This window comes from Ornithorhynchus anatinus, chromosome 6 (genome assembly GCF_004115215.2).
Source record: "Ornithorhynchus anatinus isolate Pmale09 chromosome 6, mOrnAna1.pri.v4, whole genome shotgun sequence".
Lineage (NCBI taxonomy): Eukaryota > Metazoa > Chordata > Mammalia > Monotremata > Ornithorhynchidae > Ornithorhynchus > Ornithorhynchus anatinus.
The window spans coordinates 13,749,932-13,765,123 of record NC_041733.1 but is presented as its reverse complement, the minus strand read 5'-3'; the positions used below and the strand labels follow the sequence as shown (position 1 = coordinate 13,765,123).

At 45.8% G+C, this 15,192-nt stretch overlaps 1 protein-coding gene across 1 annotated transcript in view; it reads right to left on the bottom strand.

The window, feature by feature from the left end:
- F8 (coagulation factor VIII) overlaps positions 1 to 15,192 on the bottom strand; it is a 55,635-nt gene that overhangs the window by 10,831 nt on the left and 29,612 nt on the right. Inside the window, exons 14-21 of the mRNA XM_007671570.4 lie at positions 10,840 to 13,837; positions 9,471 to 9,624; positions 7,491 to 7,703; positions 5,985 to 6,213; positions 4,717 to 4,899; positions 4,156 to 4,272; positions 3,006 to 3,077; positions 410 to 495 (exon numbers count right to left, since the gene is read on the bottom strand). Coding sequence (XP_007669760.3) covers positions 410 to 495; positions 3,006 to 3,077; positions 4,156 to 4,272; positions 4,717 to 4,899; positions 5,985 to 6,213; positions 7,491 to 7,703; positions 9,471 to 9,624; positions 10,840 to 13,837 — 4,052 coding nt within the window. The remainder of the gene's footprint in view (positions 1 to 409; positions 496 to 3,005; positions 3,078 to 4,155; positions 4,273 to 4,716; positions 4,900 to 5,984; positions 6,214 to 7,490; positions 7,704 to 9,470; positions 9,625 to 10,839; positions 13,838 to 15,192) is intronic.

The following is a 15,192-nucleotide window of genomic DNA, read 5'->3' as shown; positions in this document are numbered from 1 at the left end:
TTAATCCCCATTTTCCAGATGAGGTAACTGAGGCACAGATAAGTGAAGTGATCTGCCCAAGGTCACACAGCAGACAAGGGGTAGAGCTGAGATTAGAACCCACGTCCTTCCGACTCCCAGGTCCGTGCTCTATCCGCTAGGCCATGCTGGTCAAGGGATGAGTGAGATGTAAGATAAATCAATCAGTGGCATTTACTGAGTGCTTACTGTGGGCAGAGCACTGTACTAAATGCTTGGGAGAGTATAATGTAAGTTGGGAGACATATCCCCTGCCCACAGGGAACTTACGGTCTAGAAGGGAAAGTGCAGTGAGATGTGGATAAAATAAATTACCCTCCTCAGAGAGAGGTGTAATTTCAGTACAAGAGCAATTACTGTTCCCGCCACACAACTAATACATTAGACCTACCTGGATCCAGGAGGAGAGGTCCTTGATGCTCCAGGCATTGATAGATCCAGGGTAGTTAAGCCTCGCCAGCTTCGGGGCCCACTCTCCTTTTCAAGGCAAGAGGGAGAATGGCTAGGGTCAGCCTTGACAGTACAGTTGGTTGGATTTCTTTGCCAGCCCAGTCTCTTGATAGAAAAAAGTGGGCCTGAGGGGTTACTAGCATTATTATAATTATTATTTTGGTTTGAGGCACTTATTCTTTGTTAAGCATTCTGCTAAGGGGTGGAGAGGATACAACTATAATCAGGACAGATGTCGTATCTGCCCCACGTGGGGCTAATAATCCAGGAGGCAGAGAGAGCAGGGTCTAATTATTTATATTAATGTCTGTCTCCTGTCTCAGGCTCACTGTGGGCAGGGAATGTGTCTGTTTATTGTTCAGTCGTACTTTTCCAAGCACTTAGTACCATGTTTGGTACACAGTAAGTGCTCAATAAATATGACTGAATGAATGAATGAAAGAAAGTAGGAGGTTGGGCTTTCAGAGTCTTAGAAAGCGGAAGGATGGATGCAGGAAACAGTTCCTCAGGGGTCTCTGAAGAAGCAACATCTAGGGTGGGTTTTTAACTAGTGCAAAAAAAAGTGGTCAGACCATCCCCTCACTCGGGCTCCTGTCGGGGGGACAGTGAGGAAGGACTGGGGGGCATTGAAAGGCCTGACCAGCTTGGCCGGTTTTCCCTCCTCCTTAGACTGTGAGCCCCGTGGGGGACAGGGACTGCTTGCCATCTGACTGTACCGCGCCTACTCCAGTGCTTAGCACAGTGCTTGGCCCACAGTAAGAGCATGTAATCTTGGGCAAGTCACTTCATTTCCTTGTCCCTCAGTGACCTCACCTGTAAAATGGGGATTAAGATTGAGAGCTCCAGGTGGGACATGGACTGTGTCCATCCTGACTAGCTTGTATCTACTCCAGTGCTTAGTACAGTGCCTGGTACATCCTAAGTGCTTAACAAACCATAAAAAAGAAGCAGATCATTCATTTTATGGCTTATTCATTCCCTTTAGTACTTCCCTTCTCTCTCTCTCTCTCTCTCTCTCTCTCTCTGGTTGCCTGCCATTTGGCAGTTGTGTTGCTGATTTGTTCATTCACTAGGGGAGGTGAAATTCAAATCAGCTAATATAATTCATTATTATTCATTAGTGGCCCTGACAAAAGAAGTGCAGGGAAAGGCTGTAATTAATAACATGGGTGCAACTTTTCATTCCGAGTGTGGGTCAGAGAAGGGTCAGGGGTTTTAGGGAAGACGGGGAGTTGGAGGGGACAGACTTCAGAGGGCTAACAGTTCCGAAAACCACCATTTTGGGCCTTTTGCCCTGACTGGAAGCACTCAGTCTTGTCAGATACCTGGAGTGAAGGAGTCTGGGAGCTCGCTCGGCTGTGAGAACAATCACCCCCATGGAGTTAGTATTTATGACTAAATTGGGGATATGCAAAAACAGCATCTATGAATGTCATTCATCTGCACGCCTCTGTCCTTCCATAGCTTAGACGATTAACCGCTGGAGGCAGTGTGCTGTGTGACCTTGGGCAAGTCACTTCACTTCTCTGTGCCTCGCTTACCTCAACTGTGGGGATTGAGACCGTGAGCCCCACAGGGAACAGGGACTATCTCCAACCTGATAAATTAGTATCTACCCCTGCACTTAGTACAGTGCCTGGCACCTAATAAACTCTTTAATAATAATGGTGGTATTTGTTAAGCATTTACTATGGGCAAAGCACTGTTCTAAGCACTGGGGGATACAAGGTGATCAGGCTGTCCCACGTGGGGCTCACAGTTTTAATCCCCATTTTACAGATGAGGTAACTGAGGCACAGAGAAGTTAAGTGACTTGCCCAAAGTCACTCAGCTGGCAAGTCGCGGAGCCGGGATTAGAACCCATGACCTCTGACTCCCAAGCCTGGGCTCTTTCCACTGAGCCACACTGCTTTAGAAATACCACAGTTATTATAATTATTATTATTAACACCCACTTCTCCTATAACATGGGAACTGCTCTCTTCCAAAATGCTGTATTGAGGAAAACTCACATCAAAGGACTTCCAGTGTCCAATCCATGCAAACACACATGCTCACAAAGCGCTTCTCCCAACACCACACCCTATCTCCCCCTCTAGACCGTAAGGCTCGTTGTGGGCAGGGAATGTGTTTTTTTACTGTTTTATTGTGCCCTCTCATATGCTTAGTACAGTGCTCGGCAGACAGTAAGAGCTCAATAAACATGACTGACAGACTGGCTAAATCCAGACCAATGCACATTGCTGGACAAACGTTCCCTAATCCCAAGCACTGGCAGAGAGGACTGGAGAATCTCTTAGAGTTTCACAAGGAGCAGGGCAGGATCGTCTGAGCACTTCTAAATAAACCACTCAATATTCTGTTGGGAGTGTGAAAGGACAGGTCTCTCGCACCGAGGCCCTGGGGATTTGGGCTAGGTGATAAGTGATATGGGACATGACACGCCTGCTGAGAATCACAGTAGGAGAGCCCTGACCTTCTGGAGATGAAAACCAGACATGACCAATTCGCATCTTATGAGAAAGAACAAAATTTACCATATTGCCCAGAGGCGGTGATCTGGGAATCTGCAATTCGACCGGAGGCCATTCCCAGGGGATTCAGACACTCTGCAATCAAACCGAGAGAGAAACATTGTATTGAGTTTGAAGGGTGAGTGTCCTGACACCCTCTTGGTTTAACCAGGGGCACAACTGGAGGAGAAATACAGCAGGGAGGAGAAAGAAGGCAGGGAGGAGAGCATGGGGCCGGACTCAAAAGATGCCAAGGACTCAAAGGATGCCAAGGCAGGGAACGTAGACAGCGAGGGCCCAGATTGGATGGGGTTAGAAGTTGTGATTGTTGCTCCCCCTTAGCACTAGGCAGAACCACAGAGCTGAACTCCCCCTTCAATGAAGAAAGGATCACAGAATAAGAATTATGGGACTTAAGTGCTTATCATGTGCCAAGCACTGTTCTAAGAACTGGGATAGATACAGGTTACTTAGGTTGGACACAATTCCTGTCCCACTTGGGGCTCACACTCTTAATCTCCCTTTTACATATGAAGTAACTGGGGCCCAGAGAAGTTAAGTAACATCTTAACTTCTGTACCTCTGTGTGTTAAGGTCACACAGAAGCAGCGTGGCTCAGTGGAAAGAGCACGGGCTTTGGAGTCAGGGCTCAGGAGTTCGAATCCCAGCTCTGCCACTTGGCGGCTGTGTGACTGTGGGCAAGTCACTTAACTTCTCTGTGCCTCAGTTCCCTCATCTGTAAAATGGGGATTAAGACTGTGAGCCCCACGTGGGACAACCTGATTCCCCTTTGTCTACCCCAGCGCTTAGAACAGTGCTCGGCACATAGTAAGCGCTTAACAAATACCAACATTATTATTACAGAAAACATGTGGCATAGCTGAGATTAGAACTCAGGTCCTTCTGAAACCCAGGCTTGTGCTCTATCCACTAAGCCACACTGCTTCTTGATAGAAGCAGAGGCAAAGGAACAAATGTCTTATGTGGGAGATGTGTGAAATGGGGAAGAATGGGCATGTTTACAGAGGGTAGGTATGGGAGGAGTCCTGCTCAACCAGTTAATCGGGAAGGGCATCATGGAGGAGGAGGGCCTTTTAGGAAACAATCAATTCTAAGCAGGTCTGAAAGGGAGTAGGTGAAGTCAGCAGTTACCCTTATGATCAGAGCCCCTTACCCTTGCTGTACACCAAGAAGAGAGCTGTCATTCCAGCCTTCTGGTGCTCTCCGATCATGCATTCTACTCTCCAAATCCCCACTTTGGATGGCTCCATTTCCACTGTCTCAAAAATACCTAATTCAGGGACCAAAGGAAAAATTCATTCAATCATTTGTATTTATTGAGCGCTTACTGAGTGCAGAGCATTGTACTAAGCACTTGGGAAAGTTCAATACGGCAATAAAGAGTGGCAATCCCTGCCCACAACAAGCTCACGGTTTAGAGGAAAAAGACTGATTACCTCTCCTCATTGGAAAAAAGCACACACTTTTTTCCCCATCCTGTCATGAACATAAAGGCTGTTATCAGCAGTTGATTCTCCATTAGCATGGTCCATAGGGAGATCTGACCAGAGATGGCCTTCTCTACAAGAGTAGCGTCTTGGGTGACACTAATTGGGTTCATTATCAATCAGTAGGTATTTATTGAGTGCTTACTCATTCTGCCCTCATCCCTGGGTCAGAGGATTTCATTGGATGTGTGTGTGTGTGTGTGTGTTTCATTCAAATCAGCTCTCACCAGGGTAGAGGTTGTAGACTCCCATTTTGTACTCTTTGTTGGATCGCACGGTGAAAACCTGCCCGTGGAACTGAATGGAGTGGATGTTTTCATTGCTCCCCATGGTGAGGAGGTACCAGCGTATCCTCTGATGCTGAGCCATTACCAAGCCAGGCAGAGTGTCCATCACATAGCCATTGATTGCTGAGGGTGGGAAGAAAATGGCAGATCAATTCATGGTATTTACTGCACCCTTTACTGTGTGCAGAGCACTGTCCTAAGCGCTTGAGAGAGAACAGTACAATAGAGTTGGTAGAATGGCTATAGGAAAGAGGAGTAGCGAGCCTTATAAAATCATATAAAAATACTTGACTAGGCTGCACTGCATCGAAAGAAATGGCAAAACCACAGGTTTAAGCAAGGGGTATCTAGGGATGATTTTCAGAGCTGCAGTCCTAAAGGATTCATTCATTCATTCAATAGTATTTATTGAGCGCTTACTATGTGCAGAACACTGTACTAAGCGCTTGGAATGTACAAATCGGCAACAGATAGAGACAGTCTCTGCCCATTGACGGGCTTACAGTCTAATCGGGGGAGACGGACAGACAAAAACAATAGCAATAAATAGAATCAAGGGGATGAACATCTCATTAAAACAATAGCAATAAATAGAATTTATTTATAGAAGGATTTGCGTAAGAGTTGCAAATTTGCCTTCTATTTTTCACATTATTCACCTAGTGCCAAATACGCCAAATCCTTTAATTCTTGCCTCATTTCTACTTTGCCAAGTTGTTGGACTCACCCTTAAATCTACCCCCATCCCATCTGCAGGGTTATCTTGGTCATTTTTTTTAATGGTATTTGTTAAGCCTTTACTATGTGCCAGGCACTGTACTAGGCACTGGGGTAGATATACAAGATAATCAGGTTGGACCCAGTCCATGTCCCACATGGGGCTCACAGTGTTAATCTCCATTTTACAGATGAGGTGACTGAGGTCCCGAGGAGCTAAGTGACTTGCCCAAGGTCACACGGTAGCCAAGTGGTGGAGCCAGGATTAGAACCTAGATCCTCTGACTCCCAGGCTTGTCATGCTGCTTCTGATGATTGGTGGTTCTCCCCTGCTACTTAATCTGTGAACCCAAGTACGACAGGGACTGCTTCCAATCCTATTGCACTGTGCCTACCCCGGCGCTTAGCGCAGTGCTTGACACATAGTGAGCCCTTAACGAACACTCTATTAACTTCCCCAGGTGGAGGGGTGCAAGGCTGGAATATGTTACCGTGGAAGCGATGGTTCATTTTAAAGACAGGGTCTTCCATCTGGACGGCACAAGGTGGCCTACAGTTCCTCTTTATGTTGTCAGAGATGTACCAGCTCTTGGTTTCATCGAAGATGGTGAAGAAGAGAGTGAATTCCTGCACTGTCAGTTGCCTCCCATAGGAAGAGCTCAGTTTATTGGTATGGCAAATCAGCATGGGGCCAATCAAGCCTGAATGCAGATCTTTTTCCTGAGAAGAGAAGACACCATCCAGCCAATAAATGAACATCCAGTGCAATCATTATTATTATTAATTATTATGGTATTTTTTAAGCGCTTACTATGTGCCAGGCTCTGTATTAAGCACTGGGTGGATACAAGCAGATTGGGTTGGACACAGTACTAGACTTGGATTTTTTGTTTCCTTGAGAGAACTTCAGGGGATGCAGCATGTTTAGTGGAAAGAGCGCAGGTCTGGGAGTCAGGAGACCGGAGTTTGAGTCTCAGATGTGCCCCTCCTATATGACCTTGGGAAAGTCATACCTCTCTGGGTCTTGGCTTCCTCATCTATAAAATGGAAATTATACTGTGAGCCTTCTGGGGACAGAGACTGTGACTGATCTTATGACTCTGTAACTGCCCCAGAATTCATTACAAAAGAAGTGGCCGATCGATGTCATAATAAATATCATTATACTCAGTGGACACCAGTAGTCACAGAAGGAGAGCTAGAAAGAGACATGTAAAAGAGGGAACATTATTTAAAACACCACCCTGACCTGGTCCTTAAACAAATTCTACATCTACAATTTAGTTATTTATGTGTATTAATGTCTGTCTCCCCCTCTAGACTGTGAGCTCACTGTGAGCAGGGAATGTGTCTGTTGTTGGATTGTAATCTCCCAAGCACTTAGTATAGTGCTTTACACACAGTAAGCACTCAATAAATATGATTGAATTGAATGAATGACCACACTGCTTCTCTGGGTGCATGTGTGTACATACGTGCAAGGCCTAGAACATATCCTCTTTTCCTCACGCTCCTACCTGTAAATTATTTTAGTGACTTTCTTCCCCAGTAGACTGTAAGGTCTTTAAGGGCAGGGATCATGTCTACTGATTCTCTTTTACTCTCCAAAGCTCTTAGCAGAGTGGCTCAGTGGAAAGAGCACGGGCTTGGGCGTCATGGGTTCTAATCCCAGGCCGCGCTTGTCAGCTGTGTGACTTCGGGCAAGTCACTTAACTTCTCTATGCCTCAGTTACCTCATCTGTAAAATGGGCATTAAGACCGTGAGCCCCACATGGGACAATATGATCACCTCCCAGTGCTCAGAACAGTGTTTTGCACATAGCAAGCACTTAAATACCATCATCATTATTATTATTAGCAACCACACGTGCTTTTTCCTCGGTAGGTGTTCGACAAATGCCGTGGCTTGCGTTTGGCCTGGCCTCGGAGTACATTGTTCCTGAGAGAAGAGAAACGTAATATAGCCCAGCTAGTGTAATATAACTGTACCCGCTTACCAGGTCAACGTCCGAGAAATAAGCCCAGGCCTTGCAGTCAAACTCGTTCTCGGTGGGTGCCATCTGGTGATGAACCTTCCAGAAGTAGTGCCGGATTTCATTGGGCTTCACTTCCTTCCTCTTGGGCTTGGCTTCCTGGCCCCCATCCCCCTCGTAGGAGATGAGGCTAGAATAGAAGGAGTAAGGCCGAGATGCCCGATTCATGAAAGTCACCTGCAGGATGGGACAGACAACAGAAGAGCGACCTCTGATGGCACTAGATCAATCAATGGTATTTATTCAGCCCTTAAGCAGCATGGCCTAGTGGATAGAGCACAGGCGCGGGAGTCAGAAGGTCATGGGTTCATTCATTCAACAGTATTGAACGGGTTCTAATCCCCACTCCGCCACTTGTCTGCTGTATGACCTTGGACAAGTCCCTTAACCCCCATTTTCCAGATGAGGGAACTGAGGCTTAAAGAAGTTAAGACTGTGAGTCCTATGTGGGACAGGGATGGTGTCCATCCCAATTATCTTGTAACTACCCCAGGGCTTAGAACAGTGCCTGGCACATAGTAAGCGCTTAACAAATACCATTATTATGATTATTATTATTACCATGTGCAGAGCACTGTCCTGAGCGCTTGGGAGAGTTCAATACAACAGATTTGGTAGACGCATTCCCTGTCTATAATAAGCTTACAGTTTAGGGGACCTAGAATCACGGGCATCACTTTATCAGCCCGGAAGGAACAGACATAACATTTCGATATGCAAGATACACAACGTGATGTAATGGCATTCTGGGGACTCAGGACAAGCCTGTGAGCTTCTCTTATAGACTATAAGTGCCTTGTGAGCAGTGAAAGCCTATCAACTAACCCTGTTGTGTTGTAGTCTCCCGGGCATTTAGTACAGTGCTCTGCACACAGTAAACTATCAATAAATACCATTTATGGACTGATTGATTATGGGAATGAGCAGAATCTAAAATGCGTGTCTGGAGAACTCCTGGGCCTGACTTTTGGCTCCAGAATGATTTGACACTTCTGAGCCAGTGGACTGGGCAGCAGAAACCAAGGTGGAGGGAGACTGGATATTTAAAATAGAAATTCTGGGTACAAAGTAAGTTTATTATGGGCAGGGAATGTGTCTGGTACGTTGTACTCCCCCAATCGCTTAGTACAGCGCTCTGCACACAGTAAGCGCTCAATAAATATGAAAAACTGACTGTTATTTCCAAACAGGACTGACCAGCTGAAAACTGGAAATATGGTCATCCTGCTTCAGCAAGATGGCAGCAAGAGCCACTGGACCCTCCTCCAATTAAGCTATTCTGTTCCTTCTCCACAGACCCTCTGAACTGTGAGCTCCTTGAGGGCAGGGAATGTGACTGCCAACTCTGTTATTTTGTACTCTCCCAAGTTCTGCACATAGTAAGTACTCATTAAATATAATTGATTCATTCATTCCCACCCTGTTTTTAATCATAATAATGATGATTATGATTACGGTATTTTTTAAATGCTTACTATGTGCCAGGCACTGTACAAAGCACGGGGGTTGATACATGGCAAATCACTTTGAACGCAGTCCCTGTCCCACATGGAGCTTGCAGTCTCGATCCCCATTTTACGGATGAGGTAACCGAGGCACAGAGAAGTGAAGTGACTTGCCCAAGGTCACACAGCAGACAAGCGGCAGAGCTGGCATTATAACCCACGACCTTCTGACTCCCAGACCCATGCTCTATCCACTACGCCACGCTGCTTCTCCTGTTCATACGTTCTGCCTTTAAATGGATTCAGTGCCATCAAGTTATTCTCCTTTCTCCCAGAACTAGTTCTCGGGGTCTTTGTCCCAACCCACTCTAGAAGTGATATTAAGCCTTTCAGGGTTTTGGGGTATCAAGAAGCATTTTAGTGCCTCCCAATCTCTGAGGACTCCTGGATCAGGACCTGTTGAGATTCTCCTCCTTCCATTGGTGCAGCCGGAACATACCATGATGTTGTCATTAACCTCTGCCCTGATGTACGGCCCGAGAATCCCTAGGTGCTCCTCTAACTCTCCACGATGTAATGGTTGAGTGAAAGAGCTGTCTGCAAATTCCTGGAAGATCACTTTCTTATACTGCCAGCTTCCAGCATCCTGCTCCCTGGAAAAAGAAGAAAACGCCAGTAAATAGACCTCCACAATCTGATTTCTCTCTTGCTGAGGACCAAAATGGCATCTTGTCAAAGAACCTTCCACTCTGGAGCCTGGGGTCCACCGCTCTGGGATGGGAACTAATCAATTCCCAAAGCCCAAACAAGTACTCCCCCAAGGATCACATGACCAATTTGTAAGACTGGACCAGAGAGAGAATAGAGAGGGTTCATGGATCTTCTCTAAGCTTGGATCCAGAAGAAATACCAAAGGGATTTCCTTAGACAATTAGATGTTCCCTCCCCTTGGATTTGTGCGATAGCTGCCTTTCAGTTTGCCATTTCAGGAGCAGACTTGCAAATCATTTTCAAATGTAATTTGACTAAAAACATTTTTGAAGTCTCTCACATTTATTAAACTTGGCCTCCTTCTTTCCAACACTACCTATCCAACGCTACCTTTCCAACATTTCGTGAAATCATGAAGACAAGATACCCACTTCCCTCTCCCGAGGAAGATTCCCTTGAAAAAAAAACAAAAGCAGGCTGGTAAGGAGACAGTTTTATATTTTAAAACTGTGGCCTGATTTTCATTAGCTCCGACCTGATTTCTTTTAGGCCCTGGGAACCTGGACCGATACTTATTTCCATGACAGACCTAGGAAACGGGAAAAGTTAAATCTGAGACTCAATAATGTGATTCCTCCATTGTAGGCACCTCTGGTTTTGTTTCATTCATTCATCAGTAGTATTTATTGAGGGCTTACTATGTGCAGAGCACTGTACTTAGTACAGTGCCTGGAATGTACAGTTCAGCAACAGATAGAGACAATCCCAGCCCAATGACGGGCTCACAGTCTAAACGGGGGAGACAGACAGCAAAGCAAAACAGAAGCAAACAAAACAACGTCATCAAGATAAACAGAATCAAGGAGGTATACATCTCATTAACAAAATAAATAGGGTAATAATATATACAAAAGAGCACAGTGCTGAGGGGAGGGGAAGGGAGAAGAGCAGAGGGTCGGGGGGAGGAGAGAAGAGGGGGAGCAGATGGAAAAGGAAGGCTCAATCTGGGAAGACCTCCTTCAGGAGGTGAGCTCTCATAGGGTTTTGAAGAAGGGAAGTTTCAGAAATCTAGTCAAGCATCAGCAAGGTCAAAAGTCACAATTCGAGACCATGAGAAAAACCGAGGGGTCAGGAGAGTCACTGGTCGGAAAACATACCCGTCATTAAGAAAGTGGGGGGATTTCTGCTTCCCGTAGTTCCAGAGCACCTCAACCGCAGCCAAGAAGTAGTGTCGGGTTATCTGATTAAAGCCCCGGGGTCCTTGCTCCTCATTCTCCCCATAGATGTCGAAATCTTCCGGTATCGTTTCTATCTGGTAGTCGTCTTCAACCTTTTCCATCTTGGGCCAGGAGGAGGAGGTCAGTGCACTTTCCCCAGGGATGGGATTCAAGGTTAATGTCTCTGGAGGCTTCTCCAGGGAATCAAGTCCAGAGATAGAGTTTTGGGGCCTTCCTTTGCCACCTTGGGATTTAACTACTTGACGCCCATCTTTTTCCCCAGCTGTGGCCTCTGGCAGAATTCTATCTCCTTCCTTGGGGGTGAGAATGGGGAGGAAATTATTTTCTGGCTGACTGTCTTGTGACCTCCACTCCTCCATTCTGTTGGCCATAATATGGCCTGCCCTTTCCAGAGAGGGAATCTTTTCCGATTCATGGTTATCCCTTTTATTGGATGCAACCTCTACCTGGATTTTGGGATGGATGGACTCTTCTACGAGATTCCGGTGACCGGTGGGACTCAGGTGATCTTTGATCCTAATCTCATTGCTGATCTCTGCTTTGAGTGGGTAGATTTGATGAACGGTGCTACCAGGGAGTATTTCAGCCTCAACTGTTTTCAAGATGGTAGCGAAGACCAACTTTTCCCTCAGGCTTTGGGGTTCTGTGTGAATGGAAGGGAGAGTTTCCTCTTGAGAATCAGCCTCCTGACCTTCTGCTTCCTCCATGTTCAGAGAGGCCTCTCGGAAGAAATGACTTCCAACCTCCTCCAGGCTTCCTCTTTTTCTGAGCCTGCCGTTGTCTCCTGATTGTGGTTGGTCTGAAGTTGGGGAGCTAGAGAGGGTCCCGGTCCAATGGGAAAATGCTGAGGACTTTTCAGTAGGCACTGAGGTAATGTCTGTAGCAGAGACTCCGTGGCTTCTGCTAGCTGATTCGGGTGATGGGGAGTTGGCAGTGGAATTTTCCCCTCTTCCCTCATAGCCCATTTTGATGGTAGTGTCTTGGAGCCTAGATTTCATTTTTCCTATTTGCTGAAATGTGGTGGAATTTTCACTTAGCTTATGCCCCTTCTCAGTCTCCTTCAATGATGTTCCCGGGGATTTTAGGGGCTGCTTTGCCCATCGGGCCTTGCAGTTGTGATTGTTTGGGTCACATGGATTTTCCAGAGTCTGGGTCACCGTGTTCACTTTCTTTCCATCTTCTTGAAAGACTGGGTCCTTCTGAAGCCTTGAATTGTTTGCTTGCTCATCTAATTTCCTGCCCAGTAACCTGGTATCCTGAAGTTTGGGGCTGTGGGTCACTTCAACTAATCTTTCCACTGCTGTATTCTCTCTGAGAACATCCCCTTCTCTGCTTAGTAAGGAAGAGGGCTGCACAAGGTTGTCGGGGGTGGACATTGTTTGCAATGCAGGGGAACTAGTCTCCCCTTGGTCAGGTGATCCCTTGCTTTCAATCATTTTCTGAAATCTTCTATCTTGCCTCAGTTTGTCAACTTCGTGATTAGTCACCAAACCAGATAGAAGAGGGCTGTCCTTAAATGCCATTTCTTTGAGTTCTGTGCCATTAGTAAATTCACCCACTTCTGGTGTCATCTCATTCTTTAAAGGGAAAGTGTCATTACTGTCCAATAAGATAAGGCTTTGTGCAGGTCCTTCTGGTTCTTGTGGAGATATGGCAGCCCCTGGGTCTCTCAGTTGATAGTTTGCTAATGTTGATGGTGACCCAGTCCTAAAGAGAGGGGAGTCATCTAGAGAAGGTGCGGCCATCCCAAGATTCCTGGAACCAAGCGTTAAAGCTCTCACTTTCCTTTTAGGAGCCATTTTTTCTTTTTCTGTTGGAATATCTTCCCGCAACATCACATCACGTGACACATGGCTTAGAGCCGGAGCAGTGGTACTAATGTCTCCAAAAGTTTCACTGTCATCCAGAGTCTCCATTTCTTGAGACTCTGTATCATTTCCTATCATAGCATCTAGGCTGACCAATGTTACATTCTCATTCTGTAATGTTGGCAGGTCATTAACATGCTTATTTACATGACTTCCTGAATTTTTGTAATCGTCGTCTGCCTCTTTGGGTAGGACCGATGTAACTTCTTTGAGGAAAGCAGGACCCAGAGCCGTAGTTTCATTGGTTGGCCCATCCCTCTTCAGCGGTATCTCCTCCCTTTCCAAAGCAGTTTCATTATAATCCAATGATGTGGCATTTGAAGATTTGGTTCTGCTGTCGGTTTCTTGTAACTGCATCGATAGGGTAGGAGGCGATCCCATTTTGTTCAAGAAAATGCTGGCCAGTTTGCCAAGTGCCGGCTCCTTCAATTGTCCTAAGGGAGCTTTCTCTCTGCGGTCTGCTCCAGAATTGGGTGAAGTAGTGACAATTTCTGTCTTTGCACTAAATTCTCGAGCAGAAGGAGCATTGATTTCTGGTACAGTGCTCTCTCTCTGCAGGAGCTCTTTACTTAAATTTAGAGAGCTTGCTCCAGCCTTTTGCCAGGAACTGAACTCTTCGGATGTTCCTTCTTCCTTTTTCTTCACTGCTTCATTTGAAAAATCATCAGGAAAGAACTCATAAATTGTATCTTCCAGAGCAGGATGGTCTAGGTTGGAACTCCGTCCTACTGAGGTTGCAGTTCCACCAGAGAGACTTTCAAACGCTTGCACTCGGTTGGTTTCCCGGCACTGGTGGTTGCTCTTTTCCGGGTCACCCTCCCCACTTGGAGGTTCTTCGGGTGGTGACCCTCTGGGACACGGCTCGAGCTCCTTTTTCTTATTTTGGAAGCCTCTAGGCTGGATGAAGCCGCCCTCAGCCATTAAGGGAGGAATTTCTTCATAATCACCCTCGTAATACTCATCAGCCATTTTGCAACTGGAGACATTCAGTGAGGCCATCATGCCTCTGTTTCTCAAGTCAGGATTGTGGCAGCCCAGCATCCACACACCTAAGAGCGAGGAAGGAAAGAATGGTAACCGGTAAGTTGATCGACCAACACGTGTCTCAGGCAAACGTTGCTATTGCGTTCCTTTTGAGGCAAGATCTTACGAATGAGGCTTTTCCCTGACTAAGCCCTCATTTCCCCTACTTGCTCTCCCTTCTATGTCACCTGTGCCCTTGGATCTGTACCCTTTAAGCACTTGCTGAGCACTGTACTAGCGCTTTGGAGAGACCGATACAATAAAAATAGCAGACATTCCCTGACCATCATGAGCTGACAGTCTAGAGGCGTTAGTAGTAATAGCATTTGTGAAGTGCTTTCTGGTGCACATGGGGCTCACTATCTAAGAAGCATTAGTACAATGCTCTGCACACAGGAAATGCTCAATAAATATCATTTATTTTTGGGATGATTGATTGATGAGGGGGTGAGAAGAATCCTTTTCCTAGAACTATCGCGTAGAGCATAGACTGAATTCAAAAGATGCCTGTCTCTTATAGGAGGTGTGAAATTAATAATAATAATAATAATGTTGGTATTTGTTAAGCGCTTACTATGTGCTGAGCACTGTTCTAAGCGCTGGGGTAGACATAGGGGAATCAGGTTGTCCCACGTGGGGCTCACAGTCTTAATCCCCATTTTACAGATGAGGGAACTGAGGCACAGAGAAGTTAAGTGACTTGCCCACAGTCACACAGCCAAGTGGCAGAGCTGGGATTCGAACTCATGAGCCCTGACTCCAAAGCCCGTGCTCTTTCCACTGCGCCACGCTGCTTCTGTGTGACCTTAACAAATGCCATAATTATTATTATTACCGTACTAAATGAGTGGGAGAGTACAATATAACAGAGTTGGTAGACACAGTCCCTGCCCACAATGGGTTACTGTCTATAGGGGGAAACAGACACTAATATAAATATATATATATATATATAGAGAGAGAGAGAGATGTACATAATTATCAACTGTACGAAAGGGCTGTGGGGCTGTGTGAGGGGTGAATAAAGGGAGAAAATCCAAAGGCAGGGAAATTCATCAACTGCTCATTTACTCATTTTCCCTACCACATTTCAAAACAAGATATGATTACCCATATACAGACCAAAACCCTTTGAAATTGATGGTTTAAGAAAATAATGATTATTATTAGTGATAGTAATAATAATAAATAGGACAATTATTAAGCACTTACTATGTGCTAACCCCTGGAGAAAATGAAAGGTAATGAGGTCAGACATAGTCTACACCTCACAAGGGACCCTCAGTCCATCTCATCTCCATTTGACAGATGAGGAAACAGAGGCAGAGAGGTTAAGTGACTTACCCAGGGTTATATCGCAGGAAAGTAGTGGAGCTAGTTT